The sequence below is a fragment of the Spermophilus citellus genome, assembly GCF_964194105.1.
Source record: "Spermophilus citellus genome assembly, chromosome: 9".
NCBI classification, from domain to species: domain Eukaryota; kingdom Metazoa; phylum Chordata; class Mammalia; order Rodentia; family Sciuridae; genus Spermophilus; species Spermophilus citellus.
This window is the reverse complement of record NC_138191.1, coordinates 131,754,829-131,777,094: the sequence shown is the minus strand read 5'-3', so window position 1 is coordinate 131,777,094 and position 22,266 is coordinate 131,754,829. Positions and strand designations below refer to the sequence as shown.

General features: G+C 45.0%; 2 protein-coding genes across 2 annotated transcripts in view; one reads left to right on the top strand and one right to left on the bottom strand.

Moving 5' to 3' along the window:
* Positions 1 to 22,266, bottom strand: part of MTOR (mechanistic target of rapamycin kinase) — a 119,342-nt gene that overhangs the window by 52,341 nt on the left and 44,735 nt on the right. The window contains exons 27-28 of the mRNA XM_081305722.1: positions 18,718 to 18,880; positions 18,436 to 18,581 (exon numbers count right to left, since the gene is read on the bottom strand). Coding sequence (XP_081161848.1) covers positions 18,436 to 18,581; positions 18,718 to 18,880 — 309 coding nt within the window. The remainder of the gene's footprint in view (positions 1 to 18,435; positions 18,582 to 18,717; positions 18,881 to 22,266) is intronic.
* ANGPTL7 (angiopoietin like 7) lies at positions 8,588 to 14,447 on the top strand. The gene is made up of 5 exons (XM_081305723.1): positions 8,588 to 9,226; positions 11,517 to 11,617; positions 12,145 to 12,339; positions 12,955 to 13,153; positions 13,303 to 14,447. The coding sequence occupies exons 1-5, from the start codon at positions 8,857 to 8,859 to the stop codon at positions 13,470 to 13,472; spliced, it is 1,035 nt and encodes a 344-aa protein (XP_081161849.1). The 5' UTR covers positions 8,588 to 8,856; the 3' UTR covers positions 13,473 to 14,447.

The window sequence follows — 22,266 nt, the reverse complement described above, 5'->3', positions numbered from 1 at the left end:
CCAGTCTCAGCAACTCAGTGAGGCCCTAAGCAACTCAGCAAGGCCCTAAGCAACTCAGCGAGACCCTGTCTCTAAATAAAATATAAAAAAGAGCTGGGGATGTGGCTCAGTGCCTCTAGGTTCAATCCCTGGTACCGAGAGAGAGAGAGAGAGAGAGAGAGAGAGAGAGAGAGAGAGAGAGAGAATTTTGACAGACCATTAGTGTCACCACTAATAATGGGATGAAATCAGAGGCAGCCAGAGGCAGAACCTGAACCTGTTTTAAAATGTCCACTTTCTTCACACCTCTAAAATCAGGATGCAGCACACAATTCAAGGTTGAATTCAACTCTCAAGCACAGTTTAACTGTAGCAGTTTGTCCCTCCCCCCCCACAGGAGTTCATAAAAACCAGAGGCTGTTTCTCTAACTCACTGTTAGGAGCAAGCCCCATTAAATCTCCTGGTGTTCCAGAGGAAGTGCCAGATGCTGAAGACAAGTGGAGGCTCACTACGGAGACGCAGCGCACTTCTCACTTACTGTGCAGCAGTAAAGTCTTCTAGCTTCAGGAGACACCCAGAATGCATCTCAGCTTGCCTGCTGTCAGGTGGCTTCTGTACTCAAAAGCTGTCCTTGGGCTTGTAAGATCTTGACAAGGCAAGCTATTAGGGGATGAACCCATGGGAAGTCTCTAGAGCAGCCAGGAGTCAATTTATGACCTCCTGATGCTGATGAGGATTGACCTGTGGGGCACTGGAGAAGAAAGGGGCTGGAAAGATATGAGTGGAGCTTGTGCCTTCACTACACAGGTGCCCTCTGCCTCCTACATGCTAGGCACACACTCTCCACTGAGCTGCACCCAACCCTTCCTTCCTGAGGCTCTTCTACAAAGGGCACTTTCCTAGAGGCACACTGGCACCTGTGCAGTCAGTGTGACCCAGACAGGGGATGTATTTTGCTGAGCAAATCCTCCCTCTCTGGACCTAAGGCTTTTCCCCCAGCAGCAGTGCGAGATGAGGACAAGACTGCATACCTTTTCTGGAAGCCAGGAAACAACTGTAAAAGCATGGCTCTTGCTTCCAAGGAGCACAACTCTGACACCTCTGAAACATGTGTTTACAATTAACACACAGAGGGGAATTTGCTGGCCCTTCTCACCCTTCTCCTACAGACTGCAAAACCCTGCCACCCTTGCCATTAATTGGTTGCTCAGGAATGACTGGCACATATCCCCTGACATTCTTAAAGAATGACAGACATGTTTCCAGTTTGTGGTGCCCAAGTCAGAATGAAGGTGGCCCAGCACTGCAGTCACGGGGTGGCTGGGGCACGGATCTATAATCTTGTCCTGCAACCCCAGCAGGGTCTTGTCTCTGGCAAAGAGTGAGCTACTGAAACTGCAATATAATGAGCTTTGATTCCCCTTTGGGACAGATGAGACTATTAGGTTCCTAGGCAAATTTTGGAGAATATAGCTATCTAGAGAAAGGCTGGTTTAAATTTTTTTTTTTTTTAGTTATAGATGGTCACAATATCTTTTATTTATCTATCTATCTATCTATTTATTTATTTATAGGTGGTACTGAGGATCGAACCCAGGGCCTCATGCATGGGAGGCAAGTGCTCTACCACTAAGCTACAATCCTAGCCCAAGATAAGGCTGTTTTTATGTAGAGATGTCACTTTCTTTGTTCCTTCTTCAACGCTGGTGATTGCCCATGACCCCTCAGGCTGATGAAGGCAAAATAATTTTTTATTTTATTATTTAATGTGCTATTTACACAGGCCTCCAGAATAGACAGGAGTGGGATCAAATCCCCCTCAAATACTCTGTGATCCTGTTGCTAATATTCACAAGCAGAGGAGGAGGGGTGAGACTCAAACTGGTGGTTTCCAGGGGGAGTGAAACGATTCTACAGAAGGATGCCACTTCAAGTCACTGACTACAAAATGACCTCAACTCTTCTAGTGCTTACTTTTTTTCATTCTATGACTAAGACCTAAAGGAGAAAAATGGATGCATAGCAGGAAACAATGTGAGGACCTTACTATGACCAAATACGGAAATGACCATGGAGAGAGGATGTTTAAGGGGCAGGAACCTCTGACTGGGGCTCACAAGCTGGACAGGTTCCAACAGAGCGGTTCCAACAGAGCGTTCTGCCTCCGCAGAGTGCACAGGTTGGGATGGAGACACACAAAGAAAGGACAAGACAAGCTGAAATGAGTGCTGCGGGGGAGAACACGATGAAGAGAACAGCGAGTGTCCAGGGAAGAACATGGGACTTATTTCAGATTGGGAGATTGGGGAAGGCTTGTCCAAATGATCTACTTGATACTGCTGGACATGGACTGTGTCAGACTCTGGTCTGTGTCCCATGTGTATCACCTGTTTTTAGATAAACTTTGGAACTGAAGTCTACGAAGTACACAGGAAAGCATACACCTAAGCAAACGGCTCCAGGAACAAGTGTTCACACATCCTGGAATCTCCTACCCAGACCAAGAGAGCCCAGTGCGCCGCGCATTAGGGCTGGGGTTGTGGCTCAGTGGTAGAGCGCTTGCCTAGCATATGCGAGGCACTGGGTTCGATCCTCAGCACCACATATAAAAATAAATAAAGTTCATTAAAAAAATTTAAAAAAAGAGAGCCCAGTGCGCTGCCCACTCCCCAGCCTCCTCCCCAGGGCTAACCACCACACCAACTTCAAAGGTTGGTTTGTCAGATTTTGAATGTTGCATGAACACTCTGTATGAGGAGACCATAATTTACCTAACTGCTGATGGACGTCTGGGTTGTTTGGTGCTTTGCTACTATGCGTGATGTTACCACCCACGTTCCTGCATGATTTTTTGGGAGCACGTGTGTTCCCATTTCTGTTGAGAAAATACCAAGAAGTGGAACTGCCGGGTTCCAGGGTCTGTTCAGCTTTACAAGACACTGACAAACTGTTCTCCCAAGTGGTTTTACTGCTGACATTTCCACCAGCATTTCGCCAGAACACCAACTGCTCCACGCTCCTGCTGACATTTGGTATTTTGAGTCTTTTCCATTTCAGCTCTCTGGCTGGAGTGCAGGAGCATCTTGCTATGGTTGCTATTTGAATTTCCATAATGACTAATGAGGACCAACCTTCCCTGGGTTTACAGGCCTCTGGAGATCCTCTTCTGTGAACTATGTGCCTGTTCACATCTCTTGCCATGTTTTAGATGGGCGGCTTTTCCTGGTCTTATTGTTTGTGAGTCTTTGCATACTCTGGACACAGTACATATGAGAGTCTATGTTGGAAATATTTTTTGCCATTTCATTCTCTTCATGGTGTTTCCTATGAATAGAAGTGAATACTTTTCCTTTATGATTGGCTAGAGATTTTGGTGTCATGTTCAAGAAATCCTTGCTTATTGCAAGCTCTCAAGATACTCCCCTCGTCTTCTATGCCATCTTCTAGAACCTGCTTTATTTTACTTTTCAAGTTTCCCTCTTCTGAACTCGAGGTTCTGTGCATGTTGTGAGGGAAGGATTGAGAGCCTTCCCCTGGGAAACTCTCAAGCTGACCCAGCTGTACATACAGCAGACTGTCATCTCATCATTCCACAGTGCTACCTTGTCATAGATGAACTATCCACATTCATGTGGGACTGGACATTTAATTCTGTTCCAGAGTTGTCTATTAGTCTATCCTTGTACCAAATATACTGACTTAATTACTGTAACTTTATGACAAATCTTGATATCTAGTAGCACATTTCCTCCAAATTTATTCTTATTCAAAAATGTCTTGCGTTTGTGACAACATGGATGAACCTGGAGGACATGAAGCCAAGTAAAATATGCTAGACACAGAAAAAGAAATACTGTGTGAAGTCACTCAATGCAAAGTCTAAAAAAGTTGCTCTTGCAGGAGTAAGAACAGAATGGTGGTACCAGGGCCTGGGTGGCTGGGGGAGGGGTGCTCCCTGGAGTTGGGGAGATGCTGGTCAAAGGATACAAATTTTCAGTTAGGAAGAATGTGTTTAAGAGATCTATTATACACAATGGTGACTGTAGTTAATTGTATTCTTGAAAAAACGTTAATTAAAAAATAAAAACTGTTTAAAACTGCCAAACCCAAAATTGTCTTAGCCCTTCCTAATCTTTTGATTTATTTAGTCTAATCCTCACAAAAACCCCAATGAGGTGAGGTATCTGGGGTTCTTTGATTTCTTGTTTTCAAGATTTTTTTGGGATCAAGCCCAGAGCCTCATACACGCAAGGTAAGAGCTCCACTACTGAGCCTGAACCTCAGCCTGAGCCCCAGCCCCACCCCCTGGTGAGGTAGTTCTGATTTTTATCTCTATTTCAGGGATTGGAAAACTGAGAAGTAATTTTCCCATGGTCATAAGGAGCTATCAAGTGTTAGGAAGGGAACAGAGGTCAAATTGGTCTAATTCTAGAAATAACTACTTAAGCTCTTCATGTCCGACTCCTGAACACAACAGCCAAGGCATTTAGCATGAAGGTATACAATTAAAAACATTCAGTGGGCTGGGGTGGTGGCTCAGTGGTAGTGAGCTTGCCTAGCACATGTGAGGCACTGGGTTTGACCCTCAGCACCACATAAAAAATAAATCAAGTTAAAAAAACTGAGTGCTCTAAGTTACTGATTTCCAGTTAAAAATCTTATTTGGCAATCACAAAAGGCTGCTTTCCTGGTAAGACTCTGGAAAACAAAGAGACAAAAGGCCAAAGCTGCTTGGATTCCTTCCACAGCCCCTGTCTTGAGAGGGAGAGTCACACTCCTCACCTGGACACATGGGGTCCCTGGGGCTGGCTGCTTTCCCCATCTTCTCGCTTCTGGACTCTCAGGCCACGTGCACAGTCCCCCGCTCCCCCCCCCCCCACGGCCTTTCACACAGCTGCCCTGTGCTCAGATGTCCTCCCCATTCCTGGCCACTTTCTCCTCTCCTTTAGTATGCTTTTTCTGGGTACATGTGCTTGGGAGGCCCTCCAGGGCCACCTGGGTTGGGCACTCCTTCCCCACTGTGCTTTATTCCCACATGTCACATTGTCCTGGAGTTCAGTTACCTGTCTTTCCAAGACTTTCCTAGACTATGAGACAACTGGGTGTTGGAAGGGGCTGATGGGGGCTGGGGTGTGTGCACCATCATTGTGCTCTGCTGCCTGAATGCTGGTTAACAGATTTGATTTTTTTTTTCCTAAGAGGAGTCCTGAGAAAAATGATTTTGTTTCTGGTGCTGGGCTTTGAATCCAGAACCTTGTGCATGCTAAGCATGTGTTCTACCAGAGCTATACTTATACTCCCAGTAAGAACAATGACTTTCAGTAGGTCCAGGGCATATTCTTTGGTAGAGATAGTGCATTAGAAGGTTTAGGGAAGACGCATCTACGGGTACACCTTCTCTGATGGACTCAAGCACCCAACTGAGACAAAGAAGGACTGAGTGAGTGACAGAAAAGCCAGTCAATGGCTATGTATGGTTTGGCAGGCTGTGATCATTGTTGTTGTTGTTAAAAGCTGGCTTATTAGCAGGCTGTGGCTATTAAAAAATGTTGGGGGCTAGGGAGATGGCTCAGTTGGTAGAGTGCTTGCCTCTCATGCATAGGGCTATAGGGTCCAATCCCTAGCACCACACACGCACACAAAGATATTGGTACTGAATCAACAATGAGACAGCCCCTTCTGAGACAGACTCATTTCATACTGAGACCTGGGTACTAGGGACACAGCTTCCCTCTCTTTCCAGTATTGAAAGTGATGTTTGGCAGCAAGCAGAGGCAGGGTATATCAGAAAGGAGGAGCACTTTCCCCACTGGGGCCTCCTCCAGCAACTGAGACTATCTTCAAATGGTTGGAAGGAGCCCACCTGGAGGCCCCGACCTCTCCACAACTCTTGGGCTGCTCCCCTGCTTCCAGTCCTTGGCCAGCCTGGGGCAGTGCAGCTCAGATCTGAAGTCTTCGAGAACCTCCAGTCTGGGGGGAAGCTCACTGGCTCTTTTTATGAAGAAACCAAGCTTTATTTTCATAAACATCTTCCCTAGGAGCAGCAAGTTAGCTCTCTCTCACCATCAGTGAAATGAGAAAAACTATATGGTATCCAGCCCACATTTCTCACATTTTCTCAGTTAATTCCCATTTTCTTTCCAGTAATAATAGTTACATTTATTATTATTTATTATTATTATTTATGAACTGCAAACATGTGCCTAGTATTAGGCTATAGATTTTTTTTATTAGCTACACATGACATTACAATGATCTTGGCAATTCATACATTTGAGTCATTGGGGTAAGTTAATTCCCATTTTCATGGTTACTGTGCTAGTTGAAAGGTAGACAATAGGATGAAGACAGCCTCACCGAGAAGGGAAACCACTGTAGTCCCCCAGGTCTACAGCTTCCCTCTATGGATTCAGCTGTGCTCAGGACAAGGGCAGACTTGTCCTTCTTTTAGAAATTCAGAATCCAGGACATCACAGGGTTGTGCATGTTTAGGAAATTAGATAATATTTGGGCATGAGAAATACCCTTAATTATTTTTTTCAAAGTTTGGAGGAATTTATTGACATTTGTGCAGCTTAGGTAATTTAAAAGAATCTTTGAATAAGAAAAGCATCTGTGTCCAAGTTATGCCTAACATTAGAAATAAGTTTCCAGAAAACAAATGTCAGAGGACAGACATTCATGCTAAAAGCTAGATGCTTTCTGACCCAAGTTTATGAACCCTCTCCTAAAAAGAATTGCTACATGGGTTACTAATATGAATGAATGATTCATTTTCTGCCCAGATATAAAAACTAATTCCTAAATTTTCCTGTTTGGATGAGTGAAGCAGCAACTGGGAAGAATAAACAAAAGCTGCCTGGAATTTGGAGCTCCTGGGTCCTTCACGCTTTTTCACTGTGCTGCGGCAGAGCAGTCACGGGTGGGAGGGCTGCGTGGGACACTGCATATGATTGCATGGTACATGGTACTTCTGAGGTGTGCGGTTGTATAGTGTCATCTGATGGCCAGGCGAGTGCCTCCAAGACCTCCACCTTAGCAGACCTTGCAGAATGCTAATCAACAGAGCAGACTTCTCCTTAGTGAAATGAACTCCACAGAGCTAATGAAGGCTGTCATGACCAGCTAGGTTAGACCTTTGCAAAAGGAACCAGGGACCACAAATAGTGCCGACTCTGAACATCTTGGAGCAGAATGATGACAAGCTTGCTGTAGGGTGCTAGCAACATCCTTATTCCCAAGGGGGTAAAAAAAGATGAGGAATGTGAGGTCTACCTGAGCCCCTCCCTACTACTTTTCAATTTAGAAACAAAGAGTTGTTTGGTTACTCCAGCTGTCCAAACAGGAATCTCTCTCCAGGGAGCTGGAAGCCCTGACTGGAAAAGAGCTCCGGGGGGGATCACGGCAGGCAGAGAAGAGCTGGGGCCTCAGGCTGGAGTGGGGAGGACCCATGCTGAGTATCAGCTGTCAAGCAACTGCCTCAGTGGCTTGCTCTCCAACATGGAAACAGAAAGAGCAACTGTTTGTTCCAAAGACAGCCACTGTCCTAAGGACATTTGTATGTAGTTTCAGTCAAAAGCTTCTTTTTAAGAATGTTTGCTAAAATTTCATGATTTTACATTTGTCTTCAAAAGAGCAGTGTCCTTCAAATATAGTGTATGAAAAATTACATATCAGTTTTCCATATATCGACAGAAAATTAATTTCAAATTACAAACACTACTGCATAAAAAAAGAGAAATGAGGTTTTTGATAAGAACTTAGTAAGTGATGGGGAGTATTTTCTCTATTCTTTGATACATGTTCCAAGTTTTGAACCATGCGCCGAGGGGAGGCCTGTTCTGCTCTGCCTGGAGACTGACAGTGTGGGTGACCAATCCAGAACCACACCTGGCACAGCTGAGTCTTCATTGCTGCTGTGATCTCTTAACACCTCCTTACAAAACTGTCAAGCGTGAGAAGCCAGTATTAACTGGCCTGTTCTTTGTTGAAAGAGAAAGACAACTAACTGCACACCCCATGGATGCAAACTACAAAGTCTTTCTTGCTTCTTAAGAGATTTACTCTGTCCTCCTATTTCTAGATCTTTCTGAGTTGGAGATTTTAAAACCTGAGACAGTGGTAAAGCCAGGTTGAATAAGGATTGTGGAGAACACTGAATGATGATCAGAGAAAGGGCCATCCAGCCTAGTTGACAGCATACTCCACAGGATGCTGAACTACATTAGAAGCTCATGTAAACAATGTGGATTATAGTAACAGGCTCCCTGGGTGAGTGGAGTTTCATTCCCAATTCTCTCTCCTACCTCGCCTCACCCCATGGTTACATAACCTTTAGAACGGAATTTGGAAATCCCTCTGACCCTGCCTGCCTGCTGACAGAGCCGAGCCAGTGGCTGGCAGGGGCATAATCTAACAGGCAAAACTGGAAACACACAAATTCACAGTCCTCCGTCTCAGCCCAGAGACTGCAGGCAAGGAAAGACAGACTTGCCCAGTCTCCCTCCTCCCTTCCGCTGGCCTAAGTTTGCGCTGACTTCACCGGACAGGCACCTGACCCTCCCAGATGAGGTGGGAGGGGTTATGGCACTGTGCAGGGCCACCGTGGGTGTGGAGGTGCAGGCACAAACAATATTTAAGATGCTGACTTGGTGGAGCATTCACGCTTGGGAAGGCAAGCCACCAGTGTCCAGTATACTCCACTTTCAGCAACTCAAGCTTTGACAAAGGCTACGGGAGGGCAAGGAAAGAAAGGGGACAACGAAGTGTGAGGCCATCCAGAGTGAGCGTGTAAGGTGTGAGCAGCTCCTCAGGCCTCCACTGGGCCAGTCCAAAGTTCCCCAAAGGCAAAGCCTTCTTTACCAGGCCCACGAAAGATGCTGAGCAAGACTCTTGCAGCTGGGACCTGGCTCTGCATTTTCATTGTGGCCTTTGCCAGCCACCCAGTACAGCTGCAGAAGCCCCCTAAACATAAGATGCCAGCAGAGCTCAAAGCGGCCTCCTGCTGTAAGGAGGTGAAGGAGCTCAAGGCCCAGGTCGCCAACCTAAGCAGTATGCTGAGCGAACTAGGCAAGAAGCAGGAGAGTGACTGGGTCAGCGTGGTCATGCAGGTGATGGAGCTGGAGAGCACCAGTAAGCGCATGGAGTCAAGGCTCACAGATGCCGAGAGCAAGTTCTCTGAGATGAACAGCCAGATCGACATCATGCAGCTCCAGGCGGCACAGACTGTCACCCAGACCTCAGCAGGTAAGGAGGTCACACCTCCCCTCAGAGGGGATCCTGGTCCACAGCAGTGCTTCTAGACAAACTGCTCATCAGGGCAATTCCTGGGGCTCTTTTGGGATATACTTTCCCTTGAGGAAAGATTTATGAAGCAGCTCTTTTTGTTTCTGCTGTTCTAAAAATGTACCCAGTGCCTTCCCAGGTCTCTGAATCTCTCAATTCAGCATATTATGAATGCATGAATTCCCACCTTGGAGCATTGGGCGATTCCATGGTTTGCCCAAAGTGACACAGCAAGTCTTAGAAGAAGGGTTGTCATCTTTCTGATTGGGATAGCTATGCCACTTCCTTCTCAAGAGCTGTTGACTACACCCAAATCCCAAGGAAGCAGGAACATCTGTTGCTCTGGATGTAAAGTTTTGTCAAAACCAGTTCTCTGGTGTCCTTAAGATTTAGCAGGAATGGACACTAATAATGGAATTGTGTGTCCTCTTTCTGCAAACCCACTCCTCTCATTGACTCAGAACTCAGTGTAGAGACTCCACCTGGCCTGTGAAGAAGCCCTTTGTGCTCAGAAGGGACAGGCTCCTCAATTCTGATGTTTCCATTTCCCTCCATGGTCTCAAAATTCTCCCAAATATCATATGACATAAGTAAGTGCAATGTTGAATATGGATTTTAATGGCTAAAAATAAGGCACATTTAATGTTTTATTTTGCAAAACAACTTTCAGTTGCTGCTTAGCTTGGCACATATGGGCCATCATGAATTTACTATTTAAGAGATACATTTGGTTTTCTGAAATTACCAGGGAAATATTAGTTGAAAGGAACACATCCTATAGACAAATGTAATTTTAACTAATATAAAAACTGTTGGTTATATTATAATCCAAATTGAGAACAAAGACATGATTAGCTTCTAATGAGTAAGTCATTGGTTACCCTTGGTTTAAATGATGGAAAAGTTTTAAACATGAATTTAAGCTTGAAAATCCTGTTATCTAAACCCACATGTACCAATCACTTCCTTAGCATGGAATTCCTGACCTTTGGCTTGGGATTAAAAAGGATTCTCAGCCATTTTGCAGACAAGTGAGTCCTGATTTGATCTGAGAAAAGAAACTGATGTGTGGAAGGTCAGGCCGGACAGGAGTCTGATGGAGCCGCTTTCTGCTCCTCCGAACCAGGAACTCTCACCACCCAATAAGAAGACTCCTGGAATTGAACTGTGGCCCGACTGCCCAGCCTCCCACTGGTCTTGCCCAGGACACCAGTCCTTCCTTTTTCTTGTCTGGCACCAGGTGCTGAGCCACTACCATATTCCAGAAGTCGGCAGCCCCTGGAATGAGTAGCAAGTTCAGACTTTGACTAGCAACAGGAAATGCAGAACTCTGAGGGTGATGGCAGGGTGCTCTGGGAGGAAACTGAGGCACTTCAGACAGCTCTCATGATGGCAGTGTGGCCATCAGTGTTACCTTGTGCTCTCTCTAAGATCCCAGCCCAAGAAAACAATTCTCAAGATATCCTAGACAATGAAAGCTCTTTGCGCTTTGCTCTCTGAATCCTACCAGAAAGGCTTTTTCTTCCTGATGCTCTCTGATATTAGAACAGGAGAGAGAGCCTGGTGCAAGGCCACAGCCCCAAGGGCAGCCAGCAAGCATTTAAATCAACCCCAGAGGGAAAAGAAAATCTCATTTCCTTCTTTTTAACAAAACTTTCAGGGGAAGGCCTCAAGACATTCCTCGGGGTTGGCTTTCCTTTGAGGATCTAGCATTATTAGGTGGGAGGGATGAGTTATGATATCTACCTCCCTTGAGCAGGATCCCAGCTGGCAGCAGCCACTACCTCTGAGAAACACTAAAAACAAACAGAGGAGCACCATGGAAGCAGACCCTTTGAGACACTCCTGACTTCCCATGTCACAGAGGTGGTAGCCCAAGAGCCTGGAGCTACTCACAGGGGCATCGGGCACATGCCTTCACACATGGCACCATTCCTAAACTTCATAGCCTAAACTACAGCAGGATAAATAATTTACTTCAGACAACCTGAAACCACCTATTTGACCCGGTGACGTGATCCTGATGAAGGGCTTTCCCACCCTCTACCCCACCAGTGAGGTCAAAACATGTTCCCTCTTAATCTCCTGATGCCAGCTCTCCAAATCCAGATACTGCCTGGGCATTGACACCTGCGGGCATCCTGTGGTAGAAACAAAGTCTCTGTCTTTAACTGCTCGGTTTCACGTGACAGGCAGCCCTGCCTGCCATGCTGTCGAGCTTCTGCTTAGCCCACGTGTGCTCTGTTTGCAGATGCCATCTACGACTGCTCCTCCCTCTATCAGAAGAACTACCACATCTCTGGGGTATACAAGCTTCCTCCCAATGACTTCCTGGGCAGCCCTGAGATGGAGGTGAGATCATTGCAGCACACTGTTCTCCAACATCAAAGGCACAGAGACAACAGGGATGGTCATGGTCCATTGAAAGGGAGCCTCAGAGAAGCAGACATACCAACCACCAGAGAGCTATGCAAAGCTCACCTTCTGGGTCCGTCCCTGGCCCCTTCAAATCATCATTGGCCAAACACCAAAACTTCTAACATAATTTTTATAGCCACCAAATACTAGTTCAAATCTCTGCCATGTCCTAAAGCAGTTACTTTTTGGAAGGAGAAAGAACATGAAGGGGACATATTATAAGCTGTACACACACTCACCCCCATCCCTGATTTAGACAATTCTTTCTAAGCAAACTACCACCCAGCTCCAGCTTCCCAACACTGGGGACAGCACCACTAACACAGGGAGCCAGTGTGACCATGGGAGTACATTCATTGCTAGCTCTGTAGGGACAGGAAAGAAGGTGGGCAGTCTGCACTTTCTGATTAGCTTCTAATGAATAAGTCATTGGTTACCCTTGAACATCCTCTTTGTTCCAGGTGTTCTGTGACATGAAGACTTCAGGTGGGGGTTGGACCATCATTCAGAGACGAAAGAGTGGCCTTGTCTCCTTCTACCAGGACTGGAAGCAGTACAAGCAGGGTTTTGGCAGCATCCGTGGGGACTTCTGGCTGGGGAATGAAAATATCCACCGGCTCACCAGACAGCCAACACGGCTCCGTGTGGAGATGGAGGTGAACTCCAGGCCTGGGGCCCTGGAGCTGGTCCAGGACCTCTAACACTACTGTGTGACTCCTTGTCTGTTCAGTTGAGATCATACATTCACTAAGACAGTTTTCTACAGGGTGTAGTTCAGTTGAAGAAGAAAAATTTTTCCCCCTTTCTCAGCAAACCAGGCCTGTGAGTAGCACAGGACGAAGCTGACGCAGGCTAGGACAGAGCAAAGCTGTTGGCTGGGCAAAACACCATTGTCTCTGCTCAGGCCTGGGGCACGAGGTCCTTAGAGATACTGGTTGGTGGTCCTCTAGAAGGCCTTAAAGCATCACTACATCCTCGTGTTGCTCTTATTACATCTGAGTGGGATTCAGCAAAAGTACACATCTATCCCTTCAACCAGGAACATGAAACCTTTTGTCAAGGCCTACGGTGAATCCAGAGAGTAGTCAGACCAGCACCTCGCTTGCTGATTCCCAGCTAGTGTGCTAAGCAGGAGGAAGCAAGTGACAGGTCTTGCTAGATTCACATCTAGAAAAAGATGTTTGGCTGTAGGGCTGGAGCGAGAGAAGCAGTACAGGGAGGGTATGACAGCAGCGCTCTGCAGTCCCCTAAGGCTCTGATTTTCCCCACAGGACTGGGAGGGCAACCTGCGCTATGCGGAGTACAGCCACTTTGTTCTGAGCAATGAACTCAACAGCTACCGCCTCTTCCTGGGGAACTACAGTGGCAACGTAGGCAACGATGCACTCCTCTACCACAACAACACAGCATTCAGCACCAAGGACAAGGACAATGACAACTGCTTGGACAAGTGTGCCCTGCTCCGCAAAGGTGAGGGGGCAGGTGGGAAGGATAACCCACCTGTGGATGTTGCAGCTGTGCGGCTGGAGCTTGGGCTCTGGAGTCCCTTCTGCTCCGCCCTGTCCACCTCAAGGGGAAGGCACACCCAGCTAACCAGCCCCATCTGTTTCTTGTGCCAGGTGGATACTGGTACAACTGCTGCACAGACTCCAACCTCAATGGGGTTTACTACCGCCTGGGGGAGCACAAGGAGCACTTGGATGGCATCACCTGGTATGGCTGGCATGGGGCCAGCTACTCCCTCAAACGGGTGGAGATGAAAATCCGCCCGGAGGGCTTCAAACCCTGAAAGGAAGCTACTGTGGAGCCGGACTGCAGAAAAACGAAAACGGAGACTGGGAAGGGCAGAGCCAGCAGGAAGAGGGTATCAAAGGGCAGGGGAGGGAGTGGCCTGTAATCCCCAGGTGAGACAAAGGCTCTCAGAGGTGGACAGCAGAGTTTTGGTTCATGTGCTGCTGAAGCGGGCACGTGTACCTGATGAAATTACATGTACCGAGGATGTTACAGTACATGGGATGAAGGGTTTAAATGCAATGGGTCCTGCCACATCCTCCTCAGGGGGAGACTGCGTGGGCTCTCTCTGCCCTGATCGCTGCCAGAAACTTACTTATGGGAAAAAGTAATCATGAGCTCACTTTTCCATTTTCTCTAAGGCATAATTCATGTGAATGCAAAAACCAAATCCCTTTGCTGAAAAGAACTGTATTATTTGATTCTCAAAGGAGGCCTTGAGTATTACAGGAAGGAGCAAGAGTGGGTACTGGAGGAGAAGAATTTCTATTTTAAAATGCAATTAAATTACCTTCAGAAGTCTACACACTTTTCAAAAATACAAAAACTGTTAGGCTAGTGATGAGTGCCCCAGGGTGGACCTGCTGGGAGAAAACTCAAGACTCTGTGCCTCATGATCAGACTCTGGGTACCTTACTGCTTACCTGAGTCAGGCACCACTGAAAGGGAGGACATGGGGTCTGGCATGACAGGGAGCACCAGCATGAGAAGGGTATAGTCCCTCACGGACGCTTGCACAAAACCGCCTCAAAACATTCATAGTCAAGACAGATAAGTCTATTTTTATTCATTCGGTAAGAAATGGGCTCCAAGAGCTTCCCTTTTTTATCTTGTCTATAAGAAATGGCTGAAAATGAAGGTAGATGGCGCTATGGCCAACAATTCATGCTGTATATAAGCATCTTGCTTGAGTTTGTGTTTTAAGCATTCGAGGTATCTTTTCCTTCTACAAATAAACACTCTTAAAACTTGAGTATTTTCTTTTAAAATCATTATTATTACCACTTAGAATATGGTAAAAAGTTCAACTTAAAAACCTGAGAGTGCTGGGCATGGTGGCGCATGTATGTAATCCGATCTACTTGTGAAGCTGAGGAAGGAGAATTGCACGTTTGAGGATAGCGTGGGCAATTAAACAAGACCTTGCCCCCCCCCCGCCACCAAAAAAAAAAAAAAAAAAAAAAAAACTGGGGGGAAAAAAAGAAAGAAAGGAAAAGGGGGACCGGGGATGAAGTTTGGTAGCAGAGCACTTACCCAGCATGCACCAGGTTCTGGGTTCAATCCCTTACTACAACACGTGTGCATACCAAAGAGGGAGCACTGAGAAAGAGACTCTGAGTTTGCTTCGGAATTCAGGGAAACTAGGGAGGAGCAGGAAACCAAAATAGAAAAGGCAAGGGACACAAAGGGCAGCAACTGACTAACCTGCACAGAGGACACCGCTTCTAATCAGCTTCAAAATATTTTGCAAACAAACACTCCTACTTAAAAATACAGAAAGGAAAATTATTTTTAACCTTAAGAGGTGTCAAGTAATGTTAACCTTTGGGAAGTCGTTTTTCCTTTCTCAAAAGAATTGTCCTCCTGAGCCAGTCAGTCAGGATAAGCTACGCCATTTCTCTTATTCAATATATATATTTTTTAAAGTGTCACATTTATTTTTTTTAAAGAGAGAGAGGGAGGGAGAGAGAGAGAGAGAGAGAGAGAGAAAGAGAGAGAAAGAATTTTAATATTTATTTTTTAGTTTTCAGCAGACACAACATCTTTGTTTGTATGTGGTGCTGAGGATGGAACCTGGGCCACACGCATGCCAGGCGAGCGCGCTACCGCTTGAGCCACATCCCCAGCCCTCAATATTTTTTCTTATACCTATAGTCCTTTGATTGTTGGGGGCCTAATTCATCTTAGAAACCAGAACCTTGGGGATTTCCAAACAAATAAAATGAGCAGAGAAGAACTACACTGGAGTAGGGCTTCCCATGAGACAGACGTTAAAATAGAAACTTTCTCAGGCGTGCAGGAGAATCTTGGGTTGCTAAAGACCATATGCTTAAGAAAAAGAAGAGGTTTAAAGGAGTAGAGAGAGCAAGATGCCCATGGCAGGAGGCGCTAGTAATTGCCTTCCTCATCATCTATATACTCCACAACTAAAAAAACCTCTGAGGCTTGTAACCTAAGTCAACTTCTGTGGTCTCCTTCATCCTTCTGAGAAACTGTGATCACAAAGAAAGCGGCAGAGGGAAAGGGTGAGCAGTGGTCAGATCTGCACAGAACGCCTCCTGCTGCTTCCCCAGTAGTGCAGATGCCAACAGCACCTTCTTTTCTCAGCACCTGTTCTGCTGCAGGTGATACTGAGGGTTCAACCTAACACTGTCCCTTACCTAAGAAGGAACAGAACCACCAGGAGTCAAAAGCAAGCTCCATGTTGCCTCTGAAAGGAAAGCACTGTTGTTCTGAGCAGATCCTTGAAGGTATGTGGGGAGGAGGCACACAGAACAGCACTGTGCAGAAGGCAAGGCATGTCAACCAAAGGCACGTCCTCATCATGAGCACCGGCCTGTTTTTTTGAGTTTTAATTTTGCAGATGTCTCAATCAGGAATATTTTTAAAAAGATGCTTACTCATCAGGAGCTGGGCAGTTAGTACTCTGTTCTATGTAGGACGAAGAAGAAAGGCAGCCAGCAGACCCCACCTCATGCTCTGGCTAAGCCAAGAAGAGCCCCACAGTTATGAGTATATATTTTCCAACAATTCAAGACCCCCTTAATCCACTGCTCCCCTAAGAAGCAATTATACTTACTGATGTCTGTGAGCTTTAAGGACATGGAAGTAGTTTATATTTCTCAGTGTTAGTCTGGCTTGGGGACTGCATGTGGTATTTAATTTGTCCTGGAGCAAATAGGTAAAATGATCAACAGGTAGACTGAACCAACGCAAAAGAACTATATCTATATCGCCAGCAAAGCACAATTTTTCAAAACAAGTACAAAAACTAAGAAACAGCTATACAAAGATGTTTTTGTTTAGGGTTACCTGTTTCAAATAGAAATTTAGGCAGATGATTCAAATATATGTATTACAACAAACTCTAAAAGAATGAATACACTGATGAAAGGAATATAGGGTAGGAAAAATAGAGCAGTGGGGAAGGGCAATTAACTATTATTCCCTAAATACATGTGAAGTCTGAAATATATTGGGGGTGGCTCTAAGTTCTCTAGCAGGAATTCAGCAGTTGAAGAGTACTGGGGTAGTATGGGCAGCTTCCCTGAAAGGAGCTTTGCCTAACATCGCTCCTCAAAGTCTTCTCCAGTAGAGATGAAGCAACAATCACAACAATGTGCAATCACAACTGCACTTGGGAAAGGCAGTTTTACAGTGTCATGACAAAAGCTGCATACAAATGGAGACAAAACAGAAAGGTACTGGGGAGAATGGGAGACCAGCTGAAGGGAGGCAGGACTTGGAGCTGTGCTGAATCAGCTGAACTGGCCTGAGGGGATGGGAAAACTGGCTTTCCCTCAAAATAGAGATTAAAGAATAGTCAAGGCCTGGCATTCTGGCGCATGCCTATAATCCCAGCGGCTTGGGAGGCTGAGGCAGAAGGATCTCAAGTTCAAAGCCAGACTCAGTGAGGCTCTAAGCAATTCAGTGAGGCTCTAAGCAACTCAGTGAGAGCCTATCTCTAAATAAAATGAAAAAAAAAAAAAAAAAAGCTGGGGATGTGGTTCAGTGGTTAAAGTTAAAGTGCCCCAAGATCAATTTAATTTATAATGAATCTTGAGGATTTATTTTAAATTACATCAGCTTGAAAAGCTAAATGATCTTACTGAGGACGTTTAATCTGTATTAACTTTAATAATGCTTCTCAGCCTCAAATATGGGGAAAAACCAAGGGAGGATAAGGAGGTTTCAGGTGGGTCTCAATTAGAAAAGGGTCAGTCTGAATATTAATACGAATCATTAGTTATGACACTGAAGTTAACAAACCCAGTTACCATATTTTCTATCAGTTCTCACATGCGATTGCATGAGCTGGAGATGGGAGGAAGAGATGCAGATCTTCACGTTTACTACTGTGCCTAATCTGACACTGAAGCATGCCTCCTGGTGGCCTGTTTGTGACTGTCTCTAAGTTCTGCAATTCCATCTCTACTTTCTGGTCATGAGTAAGGTAGGGTGTTGAAAGCAACAGTTTGCAGCATCTGTTCAAGACAAAACTAGTGGAGAACTTGGCTCCTTGACTACCCATTCAATGGACTAGGCCCATGCTTGGCCAAGTCCTTCAGTCAGTGGACAAACTGATTAGCCAATGATTTTCCCTAAATTATCTACAGCAAAATAATGAACCATGTGAGTATTTTCATGAAGATAATTAGATCCAGAGTTGATGTTCTTTGATAATCATTAAGGGAAGTGAATGGTTCTCTAGGAATTGAAGCTAATGTTTCAGACTCTTAACAATTTCATAACAGCAGAAAATTTATTCAACAACCTCTTTATTTCTATGCCCAGAAGACTCAAAACCATCATATGAGAGGAGAAAATTAATCAAATTAGGGGAAAAGACCATCAGATCTCAGACTCTGCTCTCACAGGATTCCCAAGAAGACCCAGGCGCCAGATTCAGTTGCCAAAACCTCCTGTGGCTGGCTTTTGAAGCCCAGGAGCCAGTACATTCTAATCCTGCCCAGAGAACGCAATCTAACCCACACATCAAACCTATCTTTCCTAGGCTGCTGCAGTCATGGATTGCTTCTGGACTAACCCACCACATGGAGAAACAACAGGCTGGAAAAGTACGGGAGCTCAGGTGGGAAGAGTCAACAGATGACAATTATGACAAGACTACCAGGGAGAGCTATCTGCAAGCACACGTCACTTAAATGTGCTGGCCGCACAACAGATGCTGCCCAGTGACTCCAGAAAGCAAGGGGAGCAGAGAGGTCATTATAGCCTACCTGATGAGAGACTCGAGTATGGCGGGGGTGGGACCTTTCTGGAACTCCAGTTCTTTATAGTGCAGTGCTTTGGCATATGCTCGGCACTTGGCAGCTCTCTCACCCAGAAGAACAATGCCGTTGTCATCTCTCAGTGGCAGGGGGCCCTAAAGGAGAGCAAAATCCCACAGCATAGGAAAATGGCAGATGGGCACAAACAAGAATGGTCTGTGTGGAAGCTTCTCTCCTCCCAGAAGCTGGCTCCCTGGTCAGTCTCCACTGGACAACGGGGAAGAGTCTCACCTTGTCACTGTGCTCCATGAATTCAGCCAAGTTTAAGAGGGTTTGTGTGACTTCAGCGATGTCTTGAGAGGTGAGGGCCAGTTCAATGCTTCTGATGAGCTCATCTTGCTGGTCTTCATTCAGTTCAGACCAGCAGGACACAAACGCAGCGTTGAAGAGATCCCTGAAAGTACAGGGGAGTACAGAAGGAAGCTGGAAACCCTTCCCATTCCTCTGCCTAGTGCCACAAAGTCACACTACCAATCTGCTTCTGGTACTGTCGGCCTGGTCGTGTGGACCAGTGCTGTCTGACAGAACTTGCTGAAATCTTCCCTGAACGACACGACAGCAGGCAGCTGTTAGGTGTTAAGAGGATAAACTGAGGTATGAGTAACTGAAAAACAAAATTTAAAATTTTACTTAATTGTAATTAAACTAAAATAACCACACATAACTAGTGACTGCTCTGTCCTACAGTGCAGGTAAAGATACTGTGACAAATGGGATACATGGGAAGGTGGGATGGGGAAGACAGCATGTAGCCTGTCTCCACAGGCATGTTCCTTGGCAGTTTCTGTACCCTTCCTCTTTCACCGGAAGGGAAGAACAGAAGCAGACTCCTAACACAAGTAACATTACACATTTAGAAAACAATATTCTCAAATGATTCTTGGGATATATATATATATATTTTTAACACCAGGGATTAACCCAGCTGTGCTTAACCACTGAGCCACATCCCTGCCCCACCCCTTTTTTTAATTTAAAATTTTTTTATTTTTAGTTATACATAACAGAATTATTTTGACAGACTACACATACATAAAGTATAACTTAGTCTATTAGGTTCCCACTTTTGTGGTCATACATAATTCCCTAGTGCTTTTTTTATATTTTATTTTATTTTTTTTAAAATTTTTAATTTTTTTAAGAGAGAGAGAACTTTTTTTATTTTTAAAAGTTTTTTTTTAGCTTTATTAAGTCTTTTTTTATTGATTATTTAAAGCATTACATAGCTCATGATATATCATCTTTCATACATTTGACTCAAATTGTGTTTTGAACTCCCATTTTCACCCCAAATACAGATTGCAGAATCACATCTGTTACATATTCACATTTTTACATAATGCCATATTAGTGACTGTTGTATTCTGCTACCTTTCCTATCCCCTACTATCCCCCCTCCCTTCCCCTCCCCTCCCATCTTCCCTCTCTACCTCCCCTGCTGTTGTTCAATTCTCTCCCTTTTTTTTCCCTCCCCCTTGCCCCTCATGACCTCTTATAATTTTATGTATCATTGAAGGTCTCCTACCATTTCCATATGCTTTCCCTTCTCTCTCCGTTTCTCTCCCCCCATTCGTCTTTGTTTACTGTAGTCTTTTCCTCATGCTCTTCCTTCCTGTTCTGTTCTTAGTTGCTCTCTTTATATCAAAGCAGACATTTGGCATTTGTTTTTTAGGGCTTGGCTAGCTTCGCTTAGCATAATCTGCTCTAATGCCATCCATTTCCCTGCAAATTCTACGATTTTGTCATTTCTTAGTGCTGCATAATACTCCACTGTGTATAGATGCCACATTTTTTTTATCCATTCATCTATTGAGGGGCATCTAGGTTGGTTCCACAGTCTAGCTATTGTGAATTGTGCCGCTATAATCATTGATGCAGCCGTATCCCTATAGTGCGCTCTTTTAAGGTCCTCAGGGAATAGTCCGAGAAGTGCGATAGCTGGGTCAAATGGTGGATCCATTCCCAGCTTTCCCAGGAATCTCCATACTGCTTTCCAAATTGGCCTCACCATTTTGCAGCCCCACCAGCAGTGTACAAGTGTACCCTTTTCCCCACATCCCCGCCAACACTTATTGTTGTTTGACTTCATAATGGCTGCCAATCTTACTGGAGTGAGATGGTATCTTAGGGTGGTTTTGATTTGCATTTGAAAGAGAGAATTTTAATATTTATTTTTTAGTTATCGGCGGACACAACATCTTTGTTTGTCTGTGGTGCTGAGGATCGAACCTGGGCCACACGCATACCAGACGAGCGCACTACTGCTTGAGCCACATCCCCAGCCCCTATATTTTATTTTTTAAAAAATATTTATTTTTTAAGTTTTAGGAGGACACAATATCTTTATTTTACATTTATGTGGTGCTGAGGATCGAACCCAGTGCCTCGTGCATGCTAGGTGAGCATTCTACTGCTGAGCCACAACCCCAGCCCCCCAAAAAGAATTTTTAATAAACCAAATCTTTCATAGCTGTTTAAGATTTGCTATTTAAAGTATTTCCCCTGTACATCATTAAAGTTCTGGGTGGAGACAAGACTTGCTCAGTAAACTGAGTATCAAAGATCAGAAGTATGCTATACTAATGTCAGGATTTTTGCTAATAGTAGTAGAGCTTGACTGGAATCTGGGCACAGACATACACATCTATGCACCTACATAGCAGGTCCAGTGTTAAAAATCCATCTGGGATGCTGGGCCCACAGCACATGGGTGGAACATGTCTTAGCACTGCACTTGGGTGGAACATGTCTTAGCATGTGTAAGGACCTGGGTTTAATCCCTAAGACCAGAAAGATTTAAAAAATAAAGTGAAATGACATTTTCCCAGAAAATTCTATTTTCCAAAGATGTTTGCAGCAGTATCTTCTGCTCCTTCTGCTTTTCTATAATCTTGATACTCCCCTAGCAAAAGATGGTATCCACGTATCCATACCTTGAGGCTGTGTTGACCTTTGTGACTGCCTTGAGGCAGAACAGAAGTGACACTACGGGATTTTCAAGGCTAGGTTGTAGAAACAACATGCACTTTAACTTCATTCTCTTGAGGAACTTACTCTTGAGCCTAGACATCTTCTGTGGGAAAGCCCACATGACCCACAGAATTACTGATCCACACGGAAAGGACCTAAGGCCCTCTGCCAGAGCTGAGTTCCCAGTCAGGAGCCCCAGCATGCCAGACATGCAAGTGGACATCCTGAAGGTGGACCTTCCAGTCCCAGTTAAACCAACCTTGCTGACACCAGGTGGGGCTGAGACACGCTTTCTCAAGTGCTCCTGAATTTCAGATTCATGAGCAAAATAAATGACTTGTTTTATTGTTTGTTTTTTGAGACAGGATCTCCCTAGTTACCCAGGCTGGCTTTGAACCCTGTGATCCTCCTGCCTTTACCTCTGAAGTTGCTAGGATTACAGGCCTGCACCACAGTGCCTGGCATATTTTTATGACCTTTTTTTTTTTTTTTTTGTAGGATTGAGGATCAAACCCAGGGTCTCCCTTATGCCAAGGAAATGCTTTACCACTGAGCTGCAATCTTTTGCTTCATTATGAGATGATGCCTTTGTATCTACTTGCTATTACATATTAAAAATTTAAGGTCAGGGGCTAGGGAAATAGTTCAGTTGGTAGAGTACTTGCCTTGCATGCAGAAGGCCCTGTGTTCAGTCCCCAGCACCAAAAAGAGTTAAGGTCAGTGGGTATACTTTTAGAATTCAATGAAAAAAAATTTTTTTTTAGCTGGGTGCGCATGCCTGTAATCCCAGCGGCTCAGGAGGCTGAGGCG